Consider the following 12,841-nt stretch of genomic DNA (forward strand, 5'->3'; position numbering starts at 1 on the left):
CTGCAGCCACAGTGAGCGGGAAGGGTTCCTGGGCTGCTTTTAGTGTGGCCCGTCCAAAGTGGTTAATTAGAGGTGTTGGGAAAGCCTGGTACTCAGCCGTCTCAAGTCCCCAGAGTGGGAGATCCCCAGTGATCCAGGTAATAGAGCTGGAAGCAGCATGGCACCCACTAACGCCCTGTAATGCAATACCCACTTCTAAGGCTTCTGCTCTCCAGCTCCCACTGGACCAGCCCAGTAGCCGACAACGCCATAATACCTAATGAAGAAGCCTGACACATTAACTTTTAGAGCGGGGCTTTACCTTGCCAAAACTCTCTCTGGCTTTACGGCTAATTCAGTCATAAGTAATTGTGACCATGTGTAGGCAGAAATAAAAATCCTGTGAATTTATAGTTTGTTATAAAAGCCCTGCTTCTCCTTGCCTTGCTCTTCTAGACTGTCCTTTTATGGTGCCACTTTTGCCTTTGTACTTTCACTGCGACTTGATATTTTTTGATTATATCTCACACATGTTCTTCGGCAAACTGGAGGAGGTGCTTTTCTGTTCAGCTTTTTCTCCCTCATTGATGTAACTTGACAAAGTGTGTCCCAGCTAAGTGTGTATGGATGTGTGTGCGCTCATGCTCTGCGTTTCTCAGTCGTTTGCGTCACGATGATGGGTTATGACAACGTGTGTTGATTAATCTGGTCGTTTGGGTCAAACCAGATGATTCCCAGGCTACTTAGACTAACTGGGGCTTCAGGCGGTCTGTCAAGCTCATCATCTATCATATGCCTCCACAGCTGGGGAAATGACTAAGTGATTTTTATGCACCCTCTCATTATAGAAATGAACTTTTTATTCATCATCTGTTCCTCCATTTCTGTCAGTGTTTGAATAATTGAATACATAGGTTTGAAGAGTAATCACATGTCGAGTAATATGTGGGTTTGCAGAGTAATTAACACATCAGACTCTATGGTATGAATTACTTTATATATATTATATATATATTATATATATTATATATATTTATATATATAATACTTTATATAACCAAAATTATTACTTTGGTTTAAACTTTCTAAACTGAAATGCATACTTCTTCTTAAATTTCATTAATACACTTACCACTTAAAAATATGAATCCAATTGTTTGTCTGTTTTTTAGATTATCAAGCTGCTGGATGGGAAGCGTTCGCAAGCCGTTGGCATCCTCATATCGAGCCTGCACCTGGAGATGAAGGACATTCAGCAAGGTGAAAAATATTTTCTGATGTCTGTTCAATATTTGTAGAAGCACTGCAGTATGGTATCATTTTCAAGGAAGGAGCTCTTATTTATATTTTACAGTAATAAACTGAATTTACAGTCCCATTTAACAATAAATCACGGATGACTCCTGATGAAATGCAGACGGAGTTATTTTTAGAGAAGAGATAGCATGGAGAGCCCAGCAGAGGACCATAATTTCCCTACCAGTTGACAGCTACTAATTTGTAGCTAGAGACACTTTTTCTTTTTTGGATTAATATGTGTTTCAAGTGGAATGCGGATGATTTTTCCAGTTATCCCAGTGGGGAAGAAACTGCCTTGATTTGTCAAAATGTGAGTGGGATGAAAGCAGCCTTTCACTTTTTCTGTCAGGCTGCTTGGAATCCCTCAGGCACTGGTTAAAATCAAATTGACATCTCCTTCATATAAAGAACTGAGTGGATTGATTGCGTGCTTGGTAGGTCTGTGGAAAATGCCGGTGAGTGTGTGTGTCGAAGTGGCTGTATGTCTGTGTAAACACATAATATGTACGTTGGGGACAGCGTAGATGGGCCAGGAATTGGTCTTGTCCTGGGACCGTGGCGGAGAGTGCCTGCCGCCTGCTAGTCTGAGCATGCGGCCAGCAGATCTGTTTATTGTAGCCAGTGACGGTTTCCACAAGCCTAATGGGACTGACACCCCACTAATGATCTAAGCATGTACAAAACCACCTTCTGCAGTTAGCAGACACTGCCCTACCACATAAAACCACCTCAAACACAAGCCAAACAGTGCACAGCACCAGGACGCTCATTTTGTTTAGACTTTTTTTTTCCCCCTTGCCGTTCAATCCTTTGCTTTCTGTTTCATTGTCAGTTTGTAGAGGTGGTTTGGTAAAAAGGCCTGATCACACCCAGCATGTGGCCGCTTCCTTGTGCCTTAATGCGAGGTGAATGTGAAGTGGACAACTTGGATTTGACAATGAAGGACGGCACCTTAATAAGCACTTCTAAGGGTTCTAGTCCCTTGCCTCGCCTGCTTGCCTCCCCTTTGTTGCCAAATTAAAAGGACATGGGACATGTAATGTAATTAGAGCTACTAGGGAGGGAGAGAGAGCTGGAAGGAGGGGAGCAGAGAAGGCAGCACTCTGGTTAAGGGAGAGAGGGGGTCAACTGCACCCGCTGGAGTGACTGAGGGACCTCAAGGGCCACCAAGGTTCAAGGGCAAAGGGAGGCTCTCCCCCACACACACACACACACACACACACACCACCTCACCACACGCACACAAACACACATACACACTTTCACACACCACACACTCCCTTCCACACCAAAGCCGATGAGTGAAAAGTGGAAGGAGAGGGTGTGAGGCGGTTGGCAGGCAGGCTTTGATCTGTCGGTGTGGAGAGATATCCGGCTCCCCCTTGGATCAGAGTGCTCCTGTGCACACTGAAGCAGGCCCCCCTTTGGTGTGTGATTGACGGCTGCATGGCTGAGGGACTGAATAATCCACTCTAATAAGATGTAGGAAATGGACCTCCAGCGCTCTCTCTGATCCAGACATTGGGAGCACATTGACAGCTTCTCTGCAACAGAAACAGCTGGGAACCAGAATGTAAAGTATTACCTTGTTAGATGGAAGCAGTGAGATTGAAAAGACGTGGGCTGTGTTGTTAAAAATTCTGACATTTGCTTGTCCCAGTATGATACGTGATACATGGTACTGACACCAAGAACTGCACTTTTTCTTACAGTGTTATAAACATTTTTCTACCTGAAACTGTTTTGTTTAAGGTGGTTAATGTTAACAAACTTTAGCAAGATGCTGTGTAACTGACGTTGTGTTAAGTCAGTTTGTGACGTTTCTCTACTTGTGCCACCGTTATTGTATACTGTACTATTTACAAGCATCCTGTAGTTGTCACTTGTGGCCACAGTGGCTGTTATGTAGGAAAAGTTGCACGTCTGCAGTTTATTGTCTAAAAGTAATGCAGTCTAATACAGCTGTCCTGCAATGAATCCTGCCACCATGAATGTTCAGTGTTGTAGTGAAACTGCTTTAGGTGGAGCTGTTGGTTTCCTTCTGTGTTTTTCACAGTGACAGTGATGGTTTGTCACATTGAGTGACCGATTTAAGAACAGTAGGTGGTGCACAGCCCTCCTCGGCTCGCACCAACCATGAAACTGTCAGGTGATCCAGGAGCCATGCCTTCCATCGTGTCCTCCCCCGCCTCCCTAAGCTGTAAACCTGTGACATCTCTCAGACACAGAGCAGGAGTCACTTTCTCTTTTTGTGCCGTTCGCTGCGTTCTCCCTTCCACATGCACTTTGGTTTTTACTGTTTGAGTCAAGCTAAACAAACATTCAGAGTGTCTGCAAAAGTGTCTAAATCATGATCTTTGCCAACATTTATTTACCCGTCTCTCTCTCTCTCCTATCTTCCCTCTTCATTTTACCTCCTCCTGCATTTTCTGTTTCTCACCTTCTCCTTCCTCTCTCTAAAAATCATTACAGTTGGCTGTGGTGGTTTTTAAATGTGTTCCCAGTGGTTTCTGTTTTGGCCTGCTGTAGTCTGCCCCCCTATCTCTGCCCCCACAGCCTAGCCACAGTTCCAGCTTCACCACCCCTAAATTGAGTGTATAATTCAACTACATGGTAATTGAATGATTTATGTTTTAGTTGTTGGTGCAGTGTAGATGTGAGTGGATGAAGTAACACCGTAGGTTTGGTCAAATATTGGTCTTATTTTCCGGTTCGGGCATTACTGTTTCATCCTCCCATAACATATAGTATGTCTTCATACAGTTTGCCATAAATTTAATGTTCTGTTAACCACTGTTGGACAAAATTACAGGGCAGGAGTATTATCATGACTTTACATCCCTAGACAGGAAAACAAGTTAGTTCTTCAACCACTGGCAGCGCTTAAAAGGCAGCATGCTTTGGCCAAGATCTTATCCATTTATAAGACTGACTGTTTATAATGAATATCTTTACTGTTCCAGCTGTTCTTACTGTGGACAACTCTGTGGTGGATTTGGAGACCATTGAAGCTTTATATGAAAATGTAAGTATGGAGGAGAAGTCTGTGTGACATTGTAAAGTAGCGAGAAAGATGAGGCTTCAAAGTTATCTTAAAGAAAATATATCAAACCTTAGTAAAGTGTCCGGTTAATTGTCAGTGCAAATAATTTTGAACTGCAACAATTGCAGTGCTTACTTGGATTTCTATTGGATGTTGTTATTTAAGTGAACATATTTATTTAGCTAAACATGTTTAGCTGTGTCAGTATGGATCTTGTGTGTGTTGTGTCTCTTGATAGAGAGCCACCAGTGATGAGTTGGACAAGATAATGAGACATTACGAGAACTCTAAAGAAGATGAAGTCAAACTGTTGGACAAACCCGAACAGTAAGTCACTTCCACCAAAAGTTCCAACATTTTTTGGGATAAAAATATATTATATTTATTAGAGAAATTAAGGTGAGTTCAAGTGTTGAGTTTGGTGCAGTCTGCATTTATGTGCATGATAATACAACCTTTGTTATGTAAATGAAAATAATGAACACAGATTTCACAGAATTAAAGAATAAAAAAGTAAATTAATGGAGGGTGACATGAACTGATTCAAGCATTAATTACTTTATTATAGTTTAGTAAGACTTTCAGGTCTTCAGTCATTTCAAGTGCAGTCAGTGCAATAAAAAACATATAATTAATTGTTTAATGACACTGTCAAACAAATCAAGCCACAAACACCTTGTTAAATACTGGAAGAAGCCAACATTTACACATTGGGATATCATTTGCTATTTCCTCAGTGTCTGTATTCTTAATATAATCTTCTACAACTGTGTTCGTGTGCAAACATAAGCTTTAATGAACATTGCTTCAGTAGTTCCTGTCAGGGTTAAGTAGTCCGGACCAGTTAACGAGGCCTGGACCCCGCGGTGCCGCTCAGCCTGGCCTTCCTATTTCCATGTTTGACCAGAGCTGTCATTAAGGCTGCCTGAGTCATTCCTACTCAGTGTCTACCTCCATCAGCAGGGCCTAATCACACAGGATGTTACCGCTCCGCTCCTCTCCGACACGGCACTGTTTACATAAGTCATCCCGCATCAGGCCAGAGCTACCTTTGATCAGTCTCTGTGCGCCGCTCGCTGCTTTCCCTCCACCCGACCCCGTGGACCCTTCAAACCCAGCCGAGCAGCACCGCTCATGATTATCAGCTGCCTCTACCGGCCTGTGAACACCAACATTGACTCAGCCGGCCTGCGTGGGGATGCTCGGCCTGCCAAGGCCCCGAAATAGTTCTTCCTGTTAGACATTTTGTTTAATTCTGTCATAACACATCACACCCTGTCCTCCTCCCTCTGCTCCTCCTCCCCTTTTGTTTTCCAGGTTTCTCTATGAGCTCTCCCAGATTCCTGACTTCGCCGGCCGGGCCCACTGCATCATCTTCCAGTCAGTGTTCCTCGATACCATCTCCTCCATCCGTCGCAAGGTGGAGATTATCTCCAATGTCTGCAAAGTAAGAACAGCACATCAACAAACACTGCCTCTGAAAAGTGTCATTAAGCTGCGTGAAGGTTTACTAACCCATAGAATGTGTGTGTGTGTGTGTGTGTGTGTTTATCTGTGTCAGGAGCTGCTAGAGTGCAACAGTTTGCGGGATGTAATGGGTCTTGTTCTGGCCTTTGGGAACTATATGAATGGAGGCAACAGGACAAGAGGTCAGGCCGATGGCTTTGGACTAGAGATCCTCCCCAAACTAAAGGATGTCAAGAGCAGGGTAACACATCTTTAATTCACTCATTTAAATTTATACTTATAATCTTACCAAATTGCCAGAGTTTCCTGGTAAATATTAGCAAAGTGAAATCATTGAATCACAGTGATATATCAGTATACAACATTAAGTTTATTTGCACTCTTATCCTAATCATCAACTGTTTCTTCCTCAGGACAATCGTATGAATCTGGTGGATTATGTGGTTTTATACTACCTACGTAACTTTGACAAGGTAAGGTGCTGTCTAACAAATGAACACAAATGCACACTCTTAAAACCTCTGCTTCGCAGCACTCCTACGTTTTAATGTTTGCCCCATTGTTTCAGCATGCTGGCACAGAAAAGAGTGTGTTTCCTCTGCCGGAGCCTCCGGATTTCTTCCAGGCTGCTCAGGTTAAGTTTGAAGACCTCACCAAGGACACCAGGAAACTGAAGAGAGATCTAACTGGTAGGACATAACTCATAATATTCATTTTCACTGTGGGTACCGAGGCTTAAACTGCCTGTCATGTTGGGGTTTTTTTATTTTTTTATTTTTTTATTTTTTTTTTTTTGCTTAGGTCATCTTAGTTTCATTGTAAATTAGCCAGTGTAATTGTACACATTACCATCTTTCACCAGAGCAGTTTAAATGTAAATGTACATCCTATGTACTCTCACTACCCGGAGCAGAGTGGGTTGTGGGGGTATTCAGGACCTTGGTTGCCCTGAGGCAGCTTTTCCTAGTTTCCAGACATTGTATCTTAACAGCCATGTCATCATAACACCACATCTGCTCCTATTTCTAACCCAAAGAAGCATCTTCATGTCTTTATTTACAGAAAAACCCAAAAATCAAATTCCAGCTCACAGAAGAAACATCAGAGTCCCAGCTGGCTGATAAATACACTTGTGTTCTGTGCTCAATGTGTCGTGGGCGCCCGAGCCTCTCAGTAACCCAACAAGCCAGCCAGTCAGTCTTGGCCAGGGCCATGCGGAGGTTAAAGGCGATGCCCCCTAGTGCCCCTGGTGTCTGTGGTTATTTAAATCAACCAATAATACGGCATATGAAAGCAATTAGATATGCTCCACAGCTCTCCCCTACGTTTTTTAGATTGCTGTTAAAGCCCTCTCCTCTCTGACCCGGGGGAAAAATACAAAGAGTCTACTAAAGTACCCAGACCCACCTCAAGCTGTCACTCATTTATTAGGAAAAATGGAAGACCTGAAGACAATAAATGCAACATAAGGGCCCTCGTATTTGATCTCTGCTGCAGCACAGTCTGGCACAGTAGTCCTCGGGGGTATTAGCATCACAAGGCCAGCATTGGATTCTAGATGTTTGGTGAGCTCCACCTATGACTCCCACCATTTTTATCCTCTCCAGCCGCCAGGAATAAATATTTATGCCTGGCTATTATAAACCAGCCTAAAGAAAGCAACTGGTCTTAATTATAACGCTAACACAGATCACTTCCATCCACATTGTGTCTGACACTGAGACGCTAACACTGAGTCACACTTTGATTTGACTGAGGCGAGCAAGGCCGCCTGCCCCTCACCTGATCCTGAGGTGGCGACTGCAGTGGCTGGCTGTGTCTCGCCCTCCAGCCTTGGGTCAAAGGTCAGGAGACTTGGTGCTAGCAGTCAGAAATTCATCTCTCTTGGCTTAGCCCCCCCACCTCAGACAGAATTTCTCTATGTGGATTCATGGGTGTCTCTCACATACAAATCTTGATGTACTGTATTTAAATTCTCACAGAAGTGTGTGAGTGCAGACAAAATGACTTTCACCACCCTCCTGCACGTGTGTGTGCAGCGTCCAGTCACCAGTGATGCTTAGGAGCTGGTCCTCAGCTCAGCCTGGCTGCCCTCTCCTTCACTGGCTTGTGCAGAAACATGATCCTCTTTTGATGGGGCTTCCTGTTTGGGGAGAGGGTGATGACCTCCTTCTGTGTGAGAGGGATGAGTGGGAGGCCACAAGGACCTAAACCTACTGTAGCACTCTCAGCTCCCATAAAGACAGATATATTCTACTTGGTTGATGTCTCAAAACATGTATAGTGGTGGTGTTAGCTTTAGAACTCAGCACCCAAACCGAAAACTGTGTTCATCTTTAAAATCCTTGTGTAACTTTGGCTCCATCACAAGGAGCTGCTGATCATACTTGAAGTTGTATTTACAGATTACTGCTTTTAAGACCAGTGAGTACCTACATAAAGATCCCTTTAACTGCCACATAATTGGACCTGACGGAGAGGCAGGGACGCTACCGAATGAAATAGGATCAAATAAAAAGAAACAGTCAGAGCTCATTTGCTGCTCAGGGGAGTTTAGTGTTTCACAGAAGACCTGGCCCGGGTTAGGCATTCATCACTGTGGCAAATCAGACAGTGTCCTGATTTTAAATGGCCTTTAATGTCAGGTTGAGGCAGGGCCTTTACCCTGTGGTCTGTTTTACGATGGAGGCTATGCTCCAAGGGCCATGTGTGAAGTCAGCAGACTGAAGCACTGTCACTGCCTGTCTGGCCAAAGCAAGGTAAAAAAAATTTTAAAAACTATGCAAAATCTGGGGATTTTTGTCGTTGATTGGTTGCAAACGATGATGCAAGAAAGGTCGTAAATGTTTGCTTCTTAAATTTGATTCATAAATCAGTGTATTATTTTTGCAAATTTATTTAAAATCAAACTCTTTACCTACCAAGTTCAAATGACAAATATACAGTAGATAAATGCAGCAAAGTGACTGCAATCATAGAATCCCTGCATTCAAATGTAAAGAAGGATCAATGCTCCCCCTCATATTCTAAATCCTGCCTGATGTTTCTACTTGTCTGTACTGTCTTCTCCAGCAATAACGTAAGTGGCGTTTTCAAGTTTGATGGAATATAGTTTGATTTATGGGGAGTGGAAAGAGGAGCGAAGGTCTTACCTTTTCCTGCTGAGGCAGCCTCCTTGCTGGCCTCACAGAGGGGGCAACAGTAGACTTCATCCCTACAGAAGGGAGAGCTGGGTTTCTGACAGTCTCCTGGGATTGAAAATAATTGGGGATCAGTGAGAGAATTCACTTCCCAGGTATAAATAACTAGAAAATGCCAGGGCCGGAGCACTGCACTGGTTTAACCTCTGATAAAACAGAAAATATTTTCCAAAGCGCCTCCAAAATGTTGTTTATAAGAGGGATTAAGATGTTCACTGTCTGATTCTATCTACAGGAATTTGTAAAATTAAAAAGAGTTGTTGCCAGATGATTGCAGTTTAGCAGACAGCTGATCTTCTTTAACAACAAGGTGCAGAAAGAAAGGAATAACCTGCGTATTATTTGTTTCTCTGTCTCCCCCTCAGTGTAGTTGCTGTCATTTGTTTGTTCCCTCAGTGTTTGTGCTCTATCGTGATTCAGACCTTCAGAGACTGGAGGTGGAGGGGTGTCATGGCAGAGACTGAAACATAATGAGACAGAAACATTCATCAGACATCTAGTTCTCTCGTCTTGTGGTGTTCCACAGGCTCCGCATGCACTGTTTAAGCATTTCCTCTAGTCCACACACACAGTTGTGTATTGTTTTGGTGTTCTGTGATTTCCTGGTAGCTGCAGTGGGGGCTCTTTGCTCGCTGCAGTAAAATCATAAGTACATATTGACATCAAAGTCACCCATTTTGCAAAACCACACTGGGTGAATCCTGGATCAGAAGTCTGGCTTTCTTGTTTGTTTTTCTACCCCTCATCTGACACAAAGGCCAGTTGACTCTCTCCCATTTGGATATGACGGCTCATGCTGTGCTCCCTCAGAGATATACAGCTATACAACTCTGATACAGTTTGTTTATCCCCACAGTGTGGCTTACTGTACCTCAAGATCCATCTGGACGCTGGTTTAACAAGTGATTTATTGCCACACACAAATCCAGGATCTTCACTCAAATATTTGTCTTGACTCTTTAGCTCCCTCGTTCTAAAGATGCTGAGTCCACTGCCTGTAATCTCATCTGTTTTCCCCTTGTCGTAATAGTGGAGGGCCATTAAAGATCGGAGCTCTGTCTCCCATCATTATCCTGTCTGCCTGTGGTGGGAAAATAGTCCCCTGTGGCTGCATGACTGGACAGAGTGTCTGATGGTACAAACTGTGCCACCAGCAGCCGGGAGTCGAGACTGCTGCTGCTGCTGTTGTAAAATAAACAATCAGCTTTGTGTTTCCCACCACATCTCTGCCTCACTGGTCACAAATAGAGATGAAACTACATATTATTTAATTCCAAAACATCTGGTCAGAAATGTTCATGTTCCCTTTTGTATTGTTTGTATTGTTAGATATTTGTATTAGATTTTTGTAATCATTTTATACTATATAAATATTATTTGTTTTATTGAACATTATTTTAACCAGAAAAATTAATCATTTGCATATCACTCACTTACATGAAACTGTTTATTGTAAGTATCTGTAATTTTTAGCTGACTAGTTAAATATTTAATTTGTGTAAATATATATTTTAGGATGTTAATTTCATTTTTTTATATTATATAATTAACTTCTGGAATATAAATTCTAGATGTCTGTTATTCAGGTCTGATTAGCGAAAATATAAATTCTTATGGTCTCTGACTTAATTATGACAAGTATAACAAAACTACTTCAGTCTCTGATTGCAGATATATATATATAAATGATATTATGACTAGTCACACTATGTATCTGAATTTCAGTTACAACAAGTCTGTACCATTTCTAAATGATGTTAATCCAAGATATATTTTCTTTAATTATTTTTTTTGTTTAAATTATTTAATTCTAAAAATAGTTTGAACTGACTTAAATTGTTTTGCAGTTACAACCTTTCCTGTGGTGTCAGCAGTAGTTTTAGAAATCCAAAATGGACTTACGACTGATTAATTATATCTTAAGATTACAGTTCAGAGCAGTCAGAGGGTCTTTGGAGATATAAACATAGACTAATGCTAATTTTGACTCTCTTTTGACTCTTTATGCAAAATGTTACTAACCCTGTGAAAGGAATTATATGCAATTAATTTAAAATGATGCTCTTGGTCTAAATTTTATGGAATACACAAATTAATATTTAAAAAATTAACATTAGTATTTATGCATCATAACCAAGCAGAGATTGTGTACAGTTACTTTAATACAAACTTACAAAAAATTTCCAAAAGTAAAATATTATAATCTACTTTTTAAAACATAATGACAGGAAAACATAATGGAGCAGTAAAACAACTTTCTCTTTTGCTGAATCTGATTTCTCTTGGTTTGTCCAATCAAAGTTTGTGAGGCTGTTTCTGCAAAAGAGGACCACATTAACGTCGACTGCTCCGTTAACACACGTTGGCTTCATTTGTGGTAAAGATGGAACTTTAAATTTCTCTCGCCTGATACAGGAGAATCCACTTTTGAACGCGCCCCTCCAAAAAATGTATTATCACTCAAAGACAATGTCTCAAACTGGATCTTTTAGTTTTTATTCTTTACAGCTGCTGTGTTTTTGTGGGCTTCCTCCTTGCGGCCTTTGCTGTCTGGACCACATTTGGAAGAGAGCCGCCTCTAAATTGTAGACTTGCTGTTTTAAACACTGTTTTAATGGGTCCTTTTGAGTTGGGGGATTTCTGGTAAGGAAACGTGGTTTGTCCAGACGGGATATTTTGGTTGTCATGTTTGTATGGTTGCTGATTTCTGTTTTTTATTTTGATAACTGCTAGCTCTCACTGTGCTTCAATTTAAAAAGTGTCCTGGAATCCAGACTGTGAGGCTGTACATAGTTACTCCTCGCTTTTAATGCCCAGTCCTCGTGTTTCCTGTCTGATTTATTAAGACATCCAAGATGTAATAGAGTGACTTTACCGAGCTGCAGGTGCAGCGGCTCCACATGCAAACACGTGAGAGCCAAACTCAGATCTAAAAGCAGCGACGCGGTGAAGTGAGACAGCAGCCAGACCTGTTAATGCTCTTGTTGTGTTGCAGAACAATTTAGCTATGCAGTCATAAGCAAGTTAAGGTATTTATTGCGGCCATTAATGACTTACAGGTTGGAGGAATGTGCCAAAGTTCTTTCACCAGGCATCTGTGTGTATAGTAACTCAGGCTTACAGTTGAGAGGAAATGGGGAAGGTTTCGGCTGGAACATGCTCAGTCACTGCTGTTTCCTCCGAGCTCGTGTGAGTTGGGTCATTTGGCACCGCGACGAAAAAATTCATCCACAAACAGCAAACACATCTGCTGCCCTCACATGTACTGAACACAGTGCGACACAACACAATTTTATTGTCCAAAATTTGGGAATAGTGTGGGCAAGAATGATCATATGAGTATTACTCATGTATTACTAATGTAAACTATGGATTGCTTTCCAACAGTGGGGATAAAGACTAACTAAATGACTAGAATAAAAAATAAACTATAATTTCATGTTTAACATTCCAATTAAAAGCACACACTGTTTATACTTTAGGTGATGTGGACTTTCCTTTTTTGGCCCTTGTGTTAAAATCTAACACAAGGGTTAAAAAGAAGACAAGTACAGGAAGAGAAGTTAATACAGTATAGAATATATCAAAATCTGTTTTTGGGCAATAAGATATAGATAACATTACATGTGTTAGCCTTTTTTTCCAGTAAGATCATTTCTTTAAAAAAACAGCCCAAGTTTGTTTCAAGTGACCGTGTCTTTCTCTTCACCATATTTTGATGAAACCTAATTTCACAGTGTTTAACTAAATCATGTTATTAATTACTTTTGCCAGTTTTAATTATATCCCTGAATGGCTTTTACATTTGAAACTTTTAATTCATTTTTCATCCCGCTCTGTTTCTGCCTGTTCG

General features: G+C 41.5%; 1 protein-coding gene across 1 annotated transcript in view; it reads left to right on the top strand.

The window, feature by feature from the left end:
- LOC121197562 (formin-like) overlaps nt 1-12,841 on the top strand; it is a 38,849-nt gene that overhangs the window by 12,498 nt on the left and 13,510 nt on the right. Inside the window, exons 6-12 of the mRNA XM_041061231.1 lie at nt 1,152-1,239; nt 4,242-4,303; nt 4,560-4,648; nt 5,639-5,768; nt 5,883-6,029; nt 6,202-6,261; nt 6,357-6,477. Coding sequence (XP_040917165.1) covers nt 1,152-1,239; nt 4,242-4,303; nt 4,560-4,648; nt 5,639-5,768; nt 5,883-6,029; nt 6,202-6,261; nt 6,357-6,477 — 697 coding nt within the window. The remainder of the gene's footprint in view (nt 1-1,151; nt 1,240-4,241; nt 4,304-4,559; nt 4,649-5,638; nt 5,769-5,882; nt 6,030-6,201; nt 6,262-6,356; nt 6,478-12,841) is intronic.

The sequence above is a fragment of the Toxotes jaculatrix genome, chromosome 17, assembly GCF_017976425.1.
Source record: "Toxotes jaculatrix isolate fToxJac2 chromosome 17, fToxJac2.pri, whole genome shotgun sequence".
Lineage (NCBI taxonomy): Eukaryota > Metazoa > Chordata > Actinopteri > Toxotidae > Toxotes > Toxotes jaculatrix.